This window comes from Trachurus trachurus (assembly GCF_905171665.1).
Source record: "Trachurus trachurus genome assembly, chromosome: 15".
NCBI lineage: Eukaryota > Metazoa > Chordata > Actinopteri > Carangiformes > Carangidae > Trachurus > Trachurus trachurus.
In genome coordinates this window covers 19,203,766-19,219,184 of record NC_139906.1, presented here as the reverse complement: position 1 = coordinate 19,219,184, position 15,419 = coordinate 19,203,766, and the positions used below count along the sequence as shown (strand labels likewise).

Sequence of the window (15,419 nt, the reverse complement as noted above, 5' to 3'; positions counted from 1 at the left end):
CGTCACACGGCCTTTGTCGCCGCCACATCACTTTTTTCCTTCACGTGTCAGTCGTAGCTCGGAATTTCGACAACTACGGATGTGAGAGTTTTTCGTCTTGTGATTTTTAGGAATTAAATCACAACTTTAAATGTTTTATTAACATAATTTGTATCATTTTAAGGCAACAAACAAGAACTTATTTATTCTTTTTTTTGGACTAATACTTAGATAAATAAAAGTGCACAAGAAAGGATTGCACGTCTGTCTGAGTTTAAAAGGATTTTTTTTTTTTTATCGCGTAGTCGTCTTGCATTAGCACTTGTCTGTTCAAAACCTTAATGTGTCGATCACAACTTAAAACGGAGGAGACTATCAGCCTTTGTAGCTTTACAGTCTATGCTTTGTAGTCAAAACCCAGCTCTTTTCGTTGGATAATTCTGAGATATCCGATTTGCACTTGAACGCCTCAGCCGCCACAGCAGGTTTTGAGCAGGTTTCTCGGAGGGAAGTGATCCTTCATTTGAGCTTTGTCTTCGTCGCTAGGAGACATTCCGGGTAATATAACACGTGAAGGCGGCTAGATTAATAACATTAGTTTTTTAATTTATCACCAGAGACCCCTGCCGTAAACACGGAGGTGACAGACCTCTTAAAAATGCTCCAGTCTCTAGCTAGCAATTCTTGTGTGCGTTTGATACAGAGTCACAAATCGACGTGGTATTTCGTGTCTCTAGTCTTGGGGTATCTCCTTTATCTCGTATTCGGCGCTGTTGTCTTTTCCTCGGTGGAGCTGCCGTATGAGGACGCCCTGCGCCAGGACCTGAGGGCCGTCAAAAAGCAGTTCCTCCAGGACAACGAGTGTCTGTCCGAGGAGCGCCTGGAGCGGTTTTTAAAGAAAGCCCTGGATGCCAGCAACTATGGGGTTTCCATCCTCAACAACGCTTCTGCTAACTGGAACTGGGACTTCACCTCTGCCCTGTTCTTTGCCAGCACCGTGCTGTCCACCACAGGTGAGTGCAGGTCGCCGCCGACAGGCTGGCGATGGTCGGTGTTAGATCAGGTTCAGGTGATGCTGCAGCAGCGGACCGGTGCGCAGCTGAAGACAGCAAACTGGGGCTCCTGTTATGGCCTTCATCCTGTCTCTTCATTTTATCAACACATCAGTATCTGACTTGCCCTGCCACATCTAGGCCACGCAGACGTATTTCCTGCAGAATGCACAAAAAAGGGGGCGATAACTGTAAAGAAAACTGATTTTTACCAATTGCAAATTTAATTTAATAGTATAGCTTCATCTTCACTTTAAAACATGCTGATCATGCGTTTGGATACATTCACCCTTTATATTATATAGCCTACTTGTTTAAGTATAGGAGCTAAAGGCAGGCCATGTGTTTTTCTATGATGTGTTTATGTTGGCAAAGTGAACACTGCTTCTCTCTCTCTCTCAGCTCAGCCTTTACCAAACATTTTGCTTTAAAGGAGCAGCCCTAAAGCTTTACCCACAATGTATCACTGTATGTAGGACAGACGCAGACCTATGTCCAGTCTCTGGGCCAGAAGGGAAGAAACTTGACAGGTTATATGTCAACACCACCTTCTTTTCCCCCCTTCAGGAAAGTGTATATTCTAATTCAGGCAAATCCTTTAAACAAATTGTCTTGTATATTTTGTCCGTAGGCATTAGGACAGTTTTGCATGACACTGTGCGTGGTGTCTGGAGAATTGTCTGTTATCTGCTATTGCACAAAAGGACATGCCATGCAGATACCTGTCTTTCAGTATGGGAACTTTAGTCTGGCCACATGGCAGCAGTTATCTGTGAGGTTTCATCATAGGGCCTATGTGATTATGGAGATAGACTGTGTGCAGCAGCAGCAGCAGCTACGCTGTCTGACTGCATTAAAGCTCTTTGTTTCTTGTTTTGTGTCTCAACAAAATGCTGTTGATGGCTAAACAGAAACTCGACAGACACCCAGACATCAAACTGAGCCAGGCATCTTTTGTAATTCGTATTTTTTGGTTTTCGTTTTGTTTCTCTTTGTCCGTTGTAACTGCTGCATAGCCCCTGAGATTACACAAAGCAAAGTAGATATGAAACAACATGATCAGACAGACACCATGATGGGCCATTTCCTTTTGCAGCCATATTCATTATTTTTAATGGAAGAGTAGTTGCCTTGTGTTGAAGCAGAAGCCCAAAGTGAGTGGTTTAGGATTTCAGCAGCATATACAGCACAAGCAAACACACACACTGCTGTTTACTCATTTGCACACTATTGTCAATGAGCCTTGGTATTTTTAACACTCCTGTTAGGGTCCACTTCATGAGAACATGCTGGTTGTTTTTTTTTTGTTTTGTTTTTTACAGTAATGCCTCCTTCACATCAATGTGACATAACTCAAAGACTGTTCTCAGTAATCAACCTTTACATGCCTGCAATTGCTCTTACTTACTGTTTATTATCCATTATTGAGTTTAATGACATTTATATTTAATAGGATTCTGTCAGTTCTTGTATTTTATTTCAGGGAACACTTCCAATGTATGCTCAGCCAACCCTCCCTGAATAAATAAAGCTCAAATAAGCTGCAGAAACGGGCTGGATTCCAAAACAGGGTGGAGGAGACAACATGCAAGCTCTTACATTACATATACTTCAACAGCAACACCATATGAATTTACAGTAATAATCATCAGTGCTTTATATTGTCCAACCACAGTCAGATATTAGGCTGCTTGATTATTAGCAAAGGCAGATCATTTGAGGATGTGATATTTGCCAGCAGGTACAGTGTGTTATGTAAAATGCAGATTCATTTCCATAAAAAAACCCACAGATGCAGCAGGTTTGAGCGCTTACAAATCCCCTTTGTGGGTTAATATTTACCTAAACACTTTCACACCTGACATTGTAGCACCACATGAGGAAATAAAGACTAACATCATGTGAGAGTTGACATTCCAGCAGCAGCCTTTATAATTATAACTGAAACGTTTTAACGTCACGTCCGCAGGTTATGGTCACACGGCGCCTCTGTCAGACGGCGGGAAGGCCTTTTGCATCATCTACTCTGTGATCGGCATCCCCTTCACCCTCCTCTTCCTCACCGCCGTGGTGCAGAGGATCATGGTGTTCAGCACGCGGAGGCCGATCATGTACATCCACACGCGCTGGGGCCTGTCCAAGCCGCTGGTGGCCATCGTTCACGCCACGCTGCTCGCCACCGTGGCCATCTCTTGCTTCTTCCTCATCCCCGCCGCCATCTTCTCTGCGTTGGAGGAGAACTGGAACTTCCTGGAGTCCTTCTACTTCTGCTTCATCTCCCTGAGCACCATCGGCCTGGGAGACTACGTACCTGGAGAAGCTGCTAACCAGAGGTTCAGGGAGCTCTACAAAGTGGGCATCACTGGTGAGTGCTGCTGATGAATCTCTGTATTTCCGCTCTGAGGGTTTTAACAGCTGTGAGGTCCAACATCAATCCCTCTTACATCCATTTCCATACTTACTGAGCTGCATTTAATGGAGCTAAGTGAGGCTTCCATATATCAGTGTCAAATTAAATGCAACATTTCCGTCTAGTTACTGTGACCAGAGGATGGATGTGTTTCAAATCAGTGCCAGATTTCTTCTAAACTAAGATGCATCCTGTTGGAAAGCGGATATCATTGCGTCGTGTGTTTGCGGTGGAGGAGCAGCACTTTCTTCCTTATTGGTCCATAAATCAACTCTGCAATAAAACCCTGTAAATCCTATAAAATAATTTGGGTCTCACTATTATAATGCTCTCTTCACAGTGCTGGTTTCTCAGAGTTGACGCTGTAGTATTTTGCTGATGTTGGAATATTACACACAGCGGGTTTTATGACAGTGAACTATCACCTACCTGGTTGTGACATAAGCAGCCGGGCCTATTTTCTGACCTGTTAAAGGTCAAGTGTGTAATATGGGGGTTAAACCGTGATATCTAGCGTTAAGATTCTAGATTGCAGTTCTCACTCAAAAAAAGGTGTTTACCACGACTGGGACGCGAAACGTGCTCTCTGGCTGGCTGGATTTTTTCGTTCGGGCTGCCGTACAAACATGGCGGCCCAAGATGGCAACACTCTCTAAGCAAGACCCTTGCTATATGTATAAATAAAATAATAATTATAAGGCCATGAAAACCAAACAAATTTTATAGCCATTATACACTTATACAAATATTCATGGGTAGTATATTCAGATTTTGCCAATAAACCTTGCCGATTATTACACACTGAACCTTTAAGTGAAAGCTTACATAAAAAAACAACGTTTTATTCCATTTTCAGTGTGGTAAATTCAAATTGTATTTATCCCAGCTTGACTTAACAGATCAGAGAGCAGTTATCGCACTTTAATTTATATATTTATATTTATATTAATGTATAGTAGAGGGTTAAAATAGGCTGCGATTGCAAAATGAAATGAAAAGAATCAATACATTTGATCACTGCAGCCTTCAGTGTGCTATACTTCTCTTAACAATGCAGAGCTGATTTAAAGGGATTGGTTTTAATAGCTGTTTGGGTTTTTTTTTCTACACAGTGAATGTTGTCAAGCTGCTGTGTTTAATGCCATTCAGATGAAACAAGACTGTGCAGGGAAAGCTACAAATGGCCTAAAGCAGAGTAGAGAGGCATTTACTACAGTTGTGTAGCTAGCTTGCTCCCAGCAGTACTCTCAGGCCTAAGTGTCACAAGAATTAAATAATAATTTAAAAAAAACACACAAATGACTGAACTGAACCCACCAAGTCTTGACAGGCTACACCAGTGAACTGTCACCTGCCATGCACACTGTGGGTGTGTGGTACGCACCAGCCAGATAGACGTCATTCAGTAGGCACAATGTGTCGACACGTAGGAGGAGACAGAATGTGTTTGTTTGCACAAAAGGACACTGGACACATTTATACAACTTCCTCTATGCAAAAGCTACATGTCCATTTGGAAGTGACATCACCACTGCCTGTAATAAGAGATGTTGAGGAGAAGAGCTAATAGTGAACAGTCTGCTGCGGTTAATGCTCAAGCCCTGATTTTGCCCCTGGTGATAAGCAGTCGTTGCTTTTATGATGTGCATTCAGGGTGTAGCCACATTCTCTATATATAGGTTACTGTATGCTCTAAATGCAAAGCCACGGTGAATTATTAGGTGCAAAATGGGGTTTTCACATGTACTTATGTGTAGGTCACACACCTGTCTAACCACACCTCTGCGCTTTCGTGGGGGTTTTTTCCGTGTTAATTCTGACATAGGTTTTGCGATTTCAGGTAGAAGTGAAAGATTTTACCTCTAACCCATCTGCATGTGCACGTGGGCGGGGAGGATTTTTAGCATTGTCTCTCTCTGTTTCTCTTCCCATAAGACTGCACAACAACAAAGCAGCACACTGTTCTTGTGAACATGTGCTGCCTAACCACTGCCCTCTTGTGTCGATGCAAGTGAACAACCGGCTTTTGGACGATAGGGAAGAGATTCATCATAACGGCATGACCTACAGGAAATTCTACAGTTATACTAGAAAAGACTGAAAAGTATAAACTGTGTCATTTAAAAAGTCACTTTTCAGTTCTACAAACATACTTCTTCAATTGTAATGTCATTTCAATTTCAATTTATTTGTTTAGGAAATGGGACAGTACATAATAATGGACATTTATAATGTAAATATGAATGAGATTATAGCCATATGGCTCATTTCTATCTCTTGTCCCATTGGCAGGTAGGTGTCAGGTAGAAAAACAAGACAGAGAATGACAAAGCTTTACCAATAAGAGAAGAAAGCAAACAACACAGACTATGAGTTGGGGATCAGGGCTGTGGAAGAAATCTGAAACAAACCACGTTTTTAATATGCAGCCCCTTTCTTTACCTGTGTGTCTGTCTTCTCAGTTTACCTGATCCTGGGTCTGATCATCATGCTGGTGGTGCTGGAGACCTTCTGCGAGCTGCAGCAGCTGAAGCAGCTGAGGAAGATGTTCTACCTGAAGAAGGAGAAGCCACACGACCGCCTCGCCATTTTGGAGCACGACCAGCTGTCCTTCACTACGGTGTCCAACAGAGCCACGATGCACAATGAAGACAAGACCCAGCCGTTTGTTAGCGTCCCAACTCTGGTCTCCCCCAATGATGACCCCATGATTCAGTAAACAAAGACGAAGCAAACACCTATTTGAAGGACGAAAACACATAAGCGGGGGGTAATGCACGCAAGAGTATAAGTAGAATGAGTAGATCCTAAGTCTCAGCTCTAGACATCCTGCAAAGCTCAGCCCTGCAAAATTTAGTCATAAAACCAGTTGAGACTGTTGAGATCAAGCAAACAATCGTCCTTACCAAACACAATGCTGACATCACAGTGCTATGCAGCAGAAATTCACTTTATGCACATTAATTAGGGAGAAAATTAATATTTTAAAAGGGACTCTAGAGATAAAATCAGTGGTAAAAGAAAAGCCTTCTGCTGTATTTATGACTCACAGGAGCTAAGCTCCTTTATGAGCTGTTATTTACTGAATATTTAGCGACACTTTAGGAACTAATTGGTCTCTTTAATCTAGATGAAGTGTAAGACAATTAAGTGTAGTCTGTCACAAAATAGTACATATGTGGAACAATATGTATGTATCTTATTAATAGAGATGAGCGACGGGTATGTGGAATGTACATAATCAGGTTAAGGATGTAATATAGTGTCATCTAGATTCTAGAATGAACACAACTCTTAACTATGAGCCAAAGTGAAGCCAAAACATACGAACAGGTCCAGTAATTAACGGTCATTTTGAGGTCAGAATCTTTTTTTTTACATAATCTTCAAAGTGCTGGTTGTCGACCGATCGAAGCTTGTTGATGGGTGAGCTGTGAAGTCCTTTCAGCTGGTCGACTCCCATCGATTTTTGAAGAGTTTTTGAAAGTTTCAGGGGCCCAATTTTTCCATTGCATAACACGGGTCACATGGTTCACTGAAAGAGAGGTTGCAGTTGATCCTGAACAAAAGCATCTGAACAGAAACAGACAATGCATGTCACGAACAATAAGCAAAACCACTTTACTCCGTCAATGTTTTGCAGCACTTTTGGTTCATCTTTACAGAGTTGACCGTTCTATTTGCACTCCACGCCGTCGCATTTCATTGTGAGGAAAAGTGTTTTTGCAGATGTGTGTATTTTTTTCCCCAACATGTTGCAGTGCTGTTTCAGAGTTGTCCATATGTGGTGATAAGCACTATAATTTATTGATTTGTCTGAATTGCTTAATGTGTGCCAGACTGTGTGAAAAGGGAAACAAGGTTAGCCCAGCTTAAAAAGGGAACCACAGAGCGCCGGCTGCCCTGTTGCATTTTACTGTCGATAGAGAGAGAGCTCAGTTTGCACATGTACTGAAACCAGACAGTGGTACAGGAAAAAAAACTGTTTGGGATTTCTTTGAGGGAAAAAAAGGACACGGTTCTAAAGATTTCATCAGTGAAACAGGAAATATTTTTAAAGAAAAAGATGTTGTTACTTCTGTTGTGGAGGATCTGTAAAGGCAAGACGTTGAACAGAAACTATTTTACTGTATTGACATCCTTTTTGAATGTCGAAAAATATATTTTTAGATATGACACAAGGGAGGTTTACAAAATTTTGTTAGTAATTTATGAAAGTGATTCTGTACTAAAAAAAAATGGTACGAAAGGGAAACTTGAAACTAAATTCAAGCAGCTTAGATTGAACCATCCACGTTCTGGTTATCTACCACATCAGTTTTTAATCTCCCCCAACAAGGGAGAAGGCTTTCCATTATTTGAATTTAAACCAGTGGATTTGCACTTGCAGGATAGTGATACTGAACTCCTCTGTGTGTCTTAAAAACTACATTTCTAGCAGGAGGTAAAAAGCCTTGACAGAAGTACTAATTTCATGTCATTATCCGTCCTTTAACATTCTGTTTGGTGCAGGCACCCACACATGCAGTCTAGCCTTTTACCTGTGATGCAGATACATTTGTCATTTTTACTTATTTAATGCATTCATTCGAACATGACGTGCATCTGTGTGAGTTTTAACAGTGTTTCAGTCTCTGTTGCTGAATTTCTGACCTCATCTTTTTCTGTGCTACATTCATGACACAGTCGCAGCCTTTTATAAAGTCTTGAATGTACAGTAATGAATGAATGCTGTTTGCTAAAGTGAGATTCGAGGCCTGACCAGCGCATAGCATTTTTCTCTTGCTAATGTGCCGGCTCTGTTTAGCTTAGTAGTAGTGACGTTTACTGTAAGTTCAGCTGCAGCAAGGCGCCGTGACCACTTGAAAAACGAGCTTTGATTGTGTCAGCATTTGAGTTCCCCCACTGATCTGACCGATATTGTACTTCATCGATCAGTGGTGGATTCTTCATGTTTTTGTTCACCAGTCTTGGCCTTCATGTAAACTGTGAAGCATTGATACTGCTCATATTGTCTGCTGAGAAAAAGGAGAACTTGAATTTTGGTAATGTTTGTCGGGACGGGGGGGGGGGGGGGGGGTGTTCTCTCTTTTACTGTACGACATTCCTCTGTTTTTGTAGATGCGTTGAATAGACTGATGTCACGGCTTTTACCCTTCAGCGTGAACTGTTGCTGGCAGTGTTTGTCATCATGCAGTTTGTCTTGAAGGTGAAGTATCTCTAGCTTTGTTCAGGGAGTAAACATTGTGTCCAGGATTAACAAATGGAAGCACACTAACATTATGTATTTATGCTGACAATACCGACATGTTTGGAATATTTTGGACCCATGTAGTTTCTGTACATATCTCTCCAGCAGTTGTGACGCATACTGTAGATACATACATAATATGCACAGTTGAGTATTTCAGTGTTACAATACCGACATTGTAATGCTGCTTTGCCATCAAGGGTTTGTGTAAACTTCATTTTCAGCATAAGAAGTGACTCCATGAACTGTAAAATATCAGTGTCTTAAATAAAGTGTTGGTTTATTATGACTGCACTTGAATTCTTTGCTAATTATTCCAGGTCACAGACAAAAAGCATGCAGCTGTTTGCCTCCAGCAACATGTGTTATTATATAACATGTATTCAAAGTGACAATATACTTGAATATTGAATGAATTTAAGGGCGAGAGCCATGGACAGTTGTACGCACACAAAACCACTCGGATGAATGGGAAAGAAGAAGAGAACAAATGGTAATGAAGGTGATTGAGGTCCTTTTTTTTAAGTAGGAATAAAATTGTTGGTTCTTGAATACACTCTCTTAGTTTTCCATCTAATCCTCGAATATGAAATGGAGGTGGATGTTTAGCACATCTTTGTTTCCATCACAGAAGAGCAGTAATTGAAGTTGGGGGTGGTTGCACAAGAGCCTTACATCCCAGGCAGTGATGAGCAGAAAATGCTTTTCTTATTTGAGCATAAATGGAAATGATTTGCACATCAGACTCATCAAATGTGGCACTTCTTAAAAAGACAGGACGTCGTTAGCTGCTGAAAGACACTCATTTATTATGAGAACATGCAAAGAACAAAGCTGTATACACTGGTTTATAAACTCTCGCTATGATTTCAAAATAATAAGCACAAAGAAATAATGGCACCTAATAGATGAAATAAAACTTTAATCTGTAATAGTAATGTTATACCTTTTAACATCTGGATTCAGCCCAGCACTTGATTGTATTTTGTGGCTCTGGGTGGAAAACATGTGGAGAGCAAATGTAATTTTGTATGTTTATTGTGTTGGCCCCTAGCCGAACACATTATAGACTAGGGAAAAAATGCAATGCTTTGTTTTATTCAGCAGCTGTATTTCTTATTGAACACAAGTGTAATTACCTCTGACATGCAGGCACCTCATACTGCAGAGCAGCTGAGCCCGCATCCATGTTATCAAGTTTAACTGCCTGGGTGAAGATGAGGCGAAGGCAGCTCCTGGCAAAGTATTTATTGAGCGCACGTTGTGAGAACACAATTACCTGTGGGCGCACAGTAATTGGAAATAACTGTTGAGGATTGTCAGACAGTTTGATACAGTATACAAATCTGCCATGTTGTGACTCTGCACAGAATGGCAACTGTGTCTGTTCATTTGCATAATGTGATTAGAACAAATTTGACTGTAATCAGATTTGAATCCCTGCTTTAAAGTAGGAAATCTATCAAAACACAACAACAGCAACCCAGAGCCACATGCAACTCACCTCTTGCTCTCATTCAATCCGTACAGTGCAAATCAATATACAGAAGTATATTGACTCTGTAATAAAACTCCTTTATATACAGTAGCCTACATTATTATAGTTTGGAAAAACTCAGCAAAAACACATCACTGTTGTGTTACTGTTAGCCCACACACACTTAATACAGTCACACTCTTATGATTTATTTATTCCCTGCCTTTGTGCATAAAAATATAAACTGTGCAGGTTTAAAATAGAAATTATGAACATGCATTGTCTGCATGTGGCAGTGCAACTTTTTAACACAATAATAACAGGGTTTCCTACCAGGTCTGTGTAATCTTCTGCTGTTCTAATTGTCTGTGGCGGCATTGGTGCGTGCAGGGTGGCATTATAGAGGTCGACAAAGAGGCCAGTATCCAGATCCCTCTAAATGAGACTGAATGAGTTTCATATTATTTGTGTTCATAAAAAAAGAAGTAAACAAGTATTGAATGAAAAGCAGGGAATTAAACGTTCTGTGTGCACCAGCGGGGTCTGTGCTTGTACTGCAATATGAGATTGCATTTGCTGACTCCAGAGAGTCCGACAGCAAAAGACCTTCTGTACCACTGGCACACAGCCAGTTAAAGTACACCTACACTTGTGGACATCACATCTTTGAGTGCGGCGCTGTGTCCCTCCGTTGTTTGCTTTTAATTCGTACCCCCACACAAACGTGTACATACAGTACAGTTGTCAGTAGCTGCAGCCGGGCTGTCAGTCAGAGGTGCAATGGGGCAGAACGGCACTATCCCCTGAAGGCCAAGCTCGACACACCAGGCTGAAATTTACCAGCCGCTTCTTGTCATTAATATTGCTATTTGATCTTTTTGCAAATCCACACAGGGAACTACCTGAGCCTGAGCTGCATGTGAAGATAAAAGAATTCCGCTTTATGTTTAAATCCTGCAAAGAGAAGAACTATGTGGTGCTGAGAACCGAGAGAAGCAGCAGCGCACTGAATCCGCAGCTATTCTTTAAGGATGCACAAATAATGCAACACTGCTGTGTTACAGCTAGTTGCAGATGCATTATATCCACAATACTCACTCCAGCAAAACCCAAGAGTAACACACAGTGGAGAATCGTCCAGGAGTGTATTGTGTAATGCTTGACATTTCATCAGTCAGTTTTCTTTTTTTTTTTTTCTTTTTTTTACAAGTCTATTGTTGCAACTTTGGCTCCTCATGCACCACTGGTCCAAGGACTCAGGGGTCATCCAGGGCAGAGGGTGGGTTGGATTGGACTGAGGCGACGACTGGCATCTACCCTATAGCACCGCTTTCTGATGGTGGAGCAACTCTATTTATATCCTGACACACACACTGGGACTATGGGAATGCAGGAGGCCTCAAGCGCAAACACTCCCCACTGCCAGCTCTGTAACTACTTTCATTTGGTATAGCAAACACCACGGTATCAAATTCCTATTGCAAAGTGAGCCTTGATTATGTTTACTGAATGATAATGAGGATTCACTTTATTAACTTACCCATGCAGGAAATAACATAACTGAATCATGGGGTTGCACATTTGGGACTGCGGTAATATTTTCGAAGCAGAAGAATCATATATGTTCAGATATGCGCACAGCGAACACTTAGCAGGATATTCACTGCCCCAGTTAACTGTGTCTTGAATGTATAAGAGGTGAGACAAACTGACAGGACCAGAAGAAAGGAGGAGAGAAGAGCGGAAGTGGCAAGTGGATGCTGCAGCCAGAGGCATTCTCTCTCTCTCTCTCTCTCTCTCTCTCTCTCTCTCTCTCTCTCTCTCTCTCTCTCTCTCTCTCTCTCTCTCTCTCTCTCTCTCTTGCAACCACTCTGCAGTGAAACCTCCATCTCTGCAGTGTGGACTCACACTTAGCTCCATATAAGACTTTATACATTATGCACATTTATTAGCTGCTGGATAACAAAGCATGCATATGTTAAAGAGAGGAACAGTGGGGGGTATTGGGGGGGGATCTGCAGTTGTTTTCCCAGGAGTTGAGACTTCTGAAGAAAATCCATCACAGGTGGAAACGTCGTCATCAGTCATGCTGAAACAGATGGAGCAACTCCTGGGAACCCGAACTGCACAGCCCACGTTTTTCTGTCTTTTCCACTTTGTCATCCCACCAAAGCTGACATCCAGGGGAATCAGACCTGCGTGTGATGTTCAGCTGAGTGAAAACGCTGGGAAAAAATAGTTTGAAGGCCACCAATTAGATGAGGAAAGGCACTGGGCGGTGGGTCTTTGACCAACACAGCTTGTGTTCAATTCTAAACACATGGAGGACCAATGCTGGCTGATTTAATTGCTGTCTCAGTTATCCGGTTTTATCAGAATGCATTTACGGTAATCTGAGAAGAGCTCGCCAAGTCTTCACTCTCCAAAACGCACTGAAAATAATTGCTTATAAATATTCAGAGGAAGCAGTAACTTGTTCCAGGTGGGTAATATTTGACAATTTTCAGGATTTGGAGAAACAGAGCGGTGACTTTTTTTTTCCTGTGCTACATGGGGTGACCAATTGCTACAAATCATATCTGGCAAATTGGGAAACAATTATGTAAAGCAGACATTTATTTGAGGAGAGGTACGTCTCATTTAAGAAGAGAGAAGAAGTGGGATTTACATGAAGAGAGCAGTGGATGGATTTTCAGTCTAAAAAATTAAAATCACTTTAATATGAAGAGAAAAATGAAGATGCCAGTTCAATTTTATCTACATGATCCTAGTTCAGACAGAGCTCATCATCTATGCGATTTTCCTCAACATTTCCTTTGTGAATTGTTGTGAAACTGTCTGCTGAAGTCCTGTCATCTTTTAATATTAATAGTAGCAGGGAAATAGGCTAATTCCATGTATTTTTGTCTTCTTGTTGGCTGCTAACAAAACTTAAAAGGGAATATGTGAGAGTGGGAATCGGGGCAGTTTATGCTGACCAGAGGAGAAGACAGATGTTGCTGGACTTTTTCTCCCCCACTGGAGCTGTTCGCCTGGGCGGCTAACTACTTCCTGACGTCAGTACACACACAATATCGTCAACAGCTCCTCTCATCCTCCGAGATTCTGATGGTTACTCCCCAGCTGTGTGTCAACCTTACAAATAATGGCAGCTGCATAACAAAGACAGCCTAAAGAAATCACCCAGGCCCTTCGGACTACAGGGTGCCGATTTCATAAAGGTTATGTTTCCTTCTGGCTGGAAGAACATATCAACAGATCTTCTTTTTTTCTCCAGCAATGAAGGAATAGATGTGTCTCTATGTCTCTTGCAAATTTCTCCACATGTAAAAGCCAATGATCAGCCGCTAAATGATGAAGAATAACTTATGTTTACAAAACCTCTTAGGTATTTAAACACACTGTAATGAATGTGGCCTCTTTTACTGGCTAAGAGTTTGGTTTCCCAGCCTGTGTCGTCCAATCATCAGTGGCCTGGTACACTGTTTCCAGGCTGAGAGCTGTATATTAAATATTGATGGTGAGAAGAGAGAGGATTTACATCATACTTTTTTTTCTAAATTGTATGCAACTGGACACAGGAGGATAAGAGACACAATGGAAACGACTGAGAGAGGAGCTCAAGGTTTCTAACATGCAGGCTCTTTGTTTCTGTCTGAGCACTGAATTGCACACAGTTTTTGAGGGAAAAGAACTAAAAGGGATGTTGTAAGGAAGAAGAGCAAATCCCCACATGTAACATGGACCCTGTGCACTTTAAAATGTGTCAGAAATATATGAATCATCATCATCATCATGGAATGAAGCTTGAAATAGGGCATTAGCAGTCCTCGTGATTAAGTAAACTGAATACATGTAAGCCTTCCTGTCTATATACAGGAAATGTTGGAAAAAAACTCTAAAATGCCAGCATTTACATGTAGGCCTTCTTCTTGGCAACTATTTTGACTGATCGCCCATTAGAAATTAATGCAGCGTCATTATAGACACCACTGGTTACTCAGTGATTCTGCTGCGAGAAAGCTTAAAACACCTCAACTGATATTTTGACTTGTCATGGTGCAGGAAAGGCACAGGTATTAAATTATTATTATTAAAATTATTAAACAGCGTTAATCATGGCTTCATTTCATTTAAGGCAATGGTACTGTGAACGCTGGCCCACTGTCATTTGGTGGAATGGATCCACTGTTAATGTCATTAGCTGGGTCAATACTTCTATCCAGCGGAAGCGCTTTGATGAGAATAACTGCATCATTAGAAAACAAATACCTCGTTAACAAGTGATTATATTAGTGACTATAGTATCTATATCTATATCTATCTATCTTGTTTGTGAACCAAGAGGATGGATCACCCTCATTGTTCATTTTATGTCTCTTGGCCTTGAGCTTGGCCCTCTCACTTTATCTCTGATCCATATTTAGAAAGGAGCGCAGTGCCCTGTAGATTGGGGCATCAATTAAATCTCTATTAGAGGACTGATGATGTGGAAGATGGTGTACTGGATGGCAGTGAATGACTTGAACATATCAGCACGTCCTTCCACACAAACTGTTTCACTATATGTGTGGACGGGTGTCCGCATTCTTCTTCAGTTTTGGCAAAGCGGAGGGTGGAACAGCGAGAATTGATTTGGCCTTGGCTGAGCTGTGAAGTTGAGAGGTGCATTATGCAAGATGAACCTGATCCTCTTCTCCCCAAGATTTTGTCGATGGGAGGTGTTGACCTGTTTATTGATGACTAGACTACACTTTTTTGCTTGAGTAAGCACAGGTCCCCCCCCACCCCTTCCTTTTCCCAAACCATCCCCACCGCCACCCCAACCCACTGTGTGTGTGGACATGTGAGGTGAAGCTTGTCACTGATCGATGCAAAAACCTGTCTTCAAAACACAGTTGGTGTGCCTGTGCTGCTCTGCGCAGTCAGGAGCCCACAGGATGCCGACGCAATGCAGCGAGTGGAGCACAGACCCGGGACCCTTGGGCAGCGCTACTCCATTCATGCAAGGTAGAGCACCACTACTTCCTGATTATAAAAACTGCTTGTGCTGCTTGGCTTTGTGTACAGAAAGCAATAGAAAATAATGCATCTAACCTAAACATTGTCACACTTGGTAGATGAATCTAGAAAGAGCATGAAATTCAGATCATCTCTAGTGTAAACAGTGAGAAAGTTTAAGTAGAGGTAATCCAAATTCATTTACCTTGCTGCCAGTGTCAATCTTTAACAACAGATCTCACAGAGTGT

At 41.6% G+C, this 15,419-nt stretch overlaps 1 protein-coding gene across 1 annotated transcript; it reads left to right on the top strand.

The window, feature by feature from the left end:
* The first annotated feature begins 393 nt into the window (after positions 1-393).
* Positions 394-8,923, top strand: kcnk1b (potassium channel, subfamily K, member 1b). The gene is made up of 3 exons (XM_083988330.1): positions 394-992; positions 3,001-3,396; positions 5,904-8,923. The coding sequence occupies exons 1-3, from the start codon at positions 638-640 to the stop codon at positions 6,158-6,160; spliced, it is 1,008 nt and encodes a 335-aa protein (XP_083844456.1). The 5' UTR covers positions 394-637; the 3' UTR covers positions 6,161-8,923.
* The last annotated feature ends 6,496 nt before the right edge of the window (positions 8,924-15,419 follow it).

Bases quoted from the DNA above. Each gene is read 5' to 3' on its own strand.
- kcnk1b (XM_083988330.1), top strand. From the start codon at position 638: ATGCTCCAGTCTCTAGCTAGCAATTCTTGTGTGCGTTTGATACAGAGT. The intron at 993-3,000 runs GTGAGTGCAGGT...TCACGTCCGCAG, and splicing joins CACCGTGCTGTCCACCACAG to GTTATGGTCACACGGCGCCT. The intron at 3,397-5,903 runs GTGAGTGCTGCT...CTGTCTTCTCAG, and splicing joins CTACAAAGTGGGCATCACTG to TTTACCTGATCCTGGGTCTG.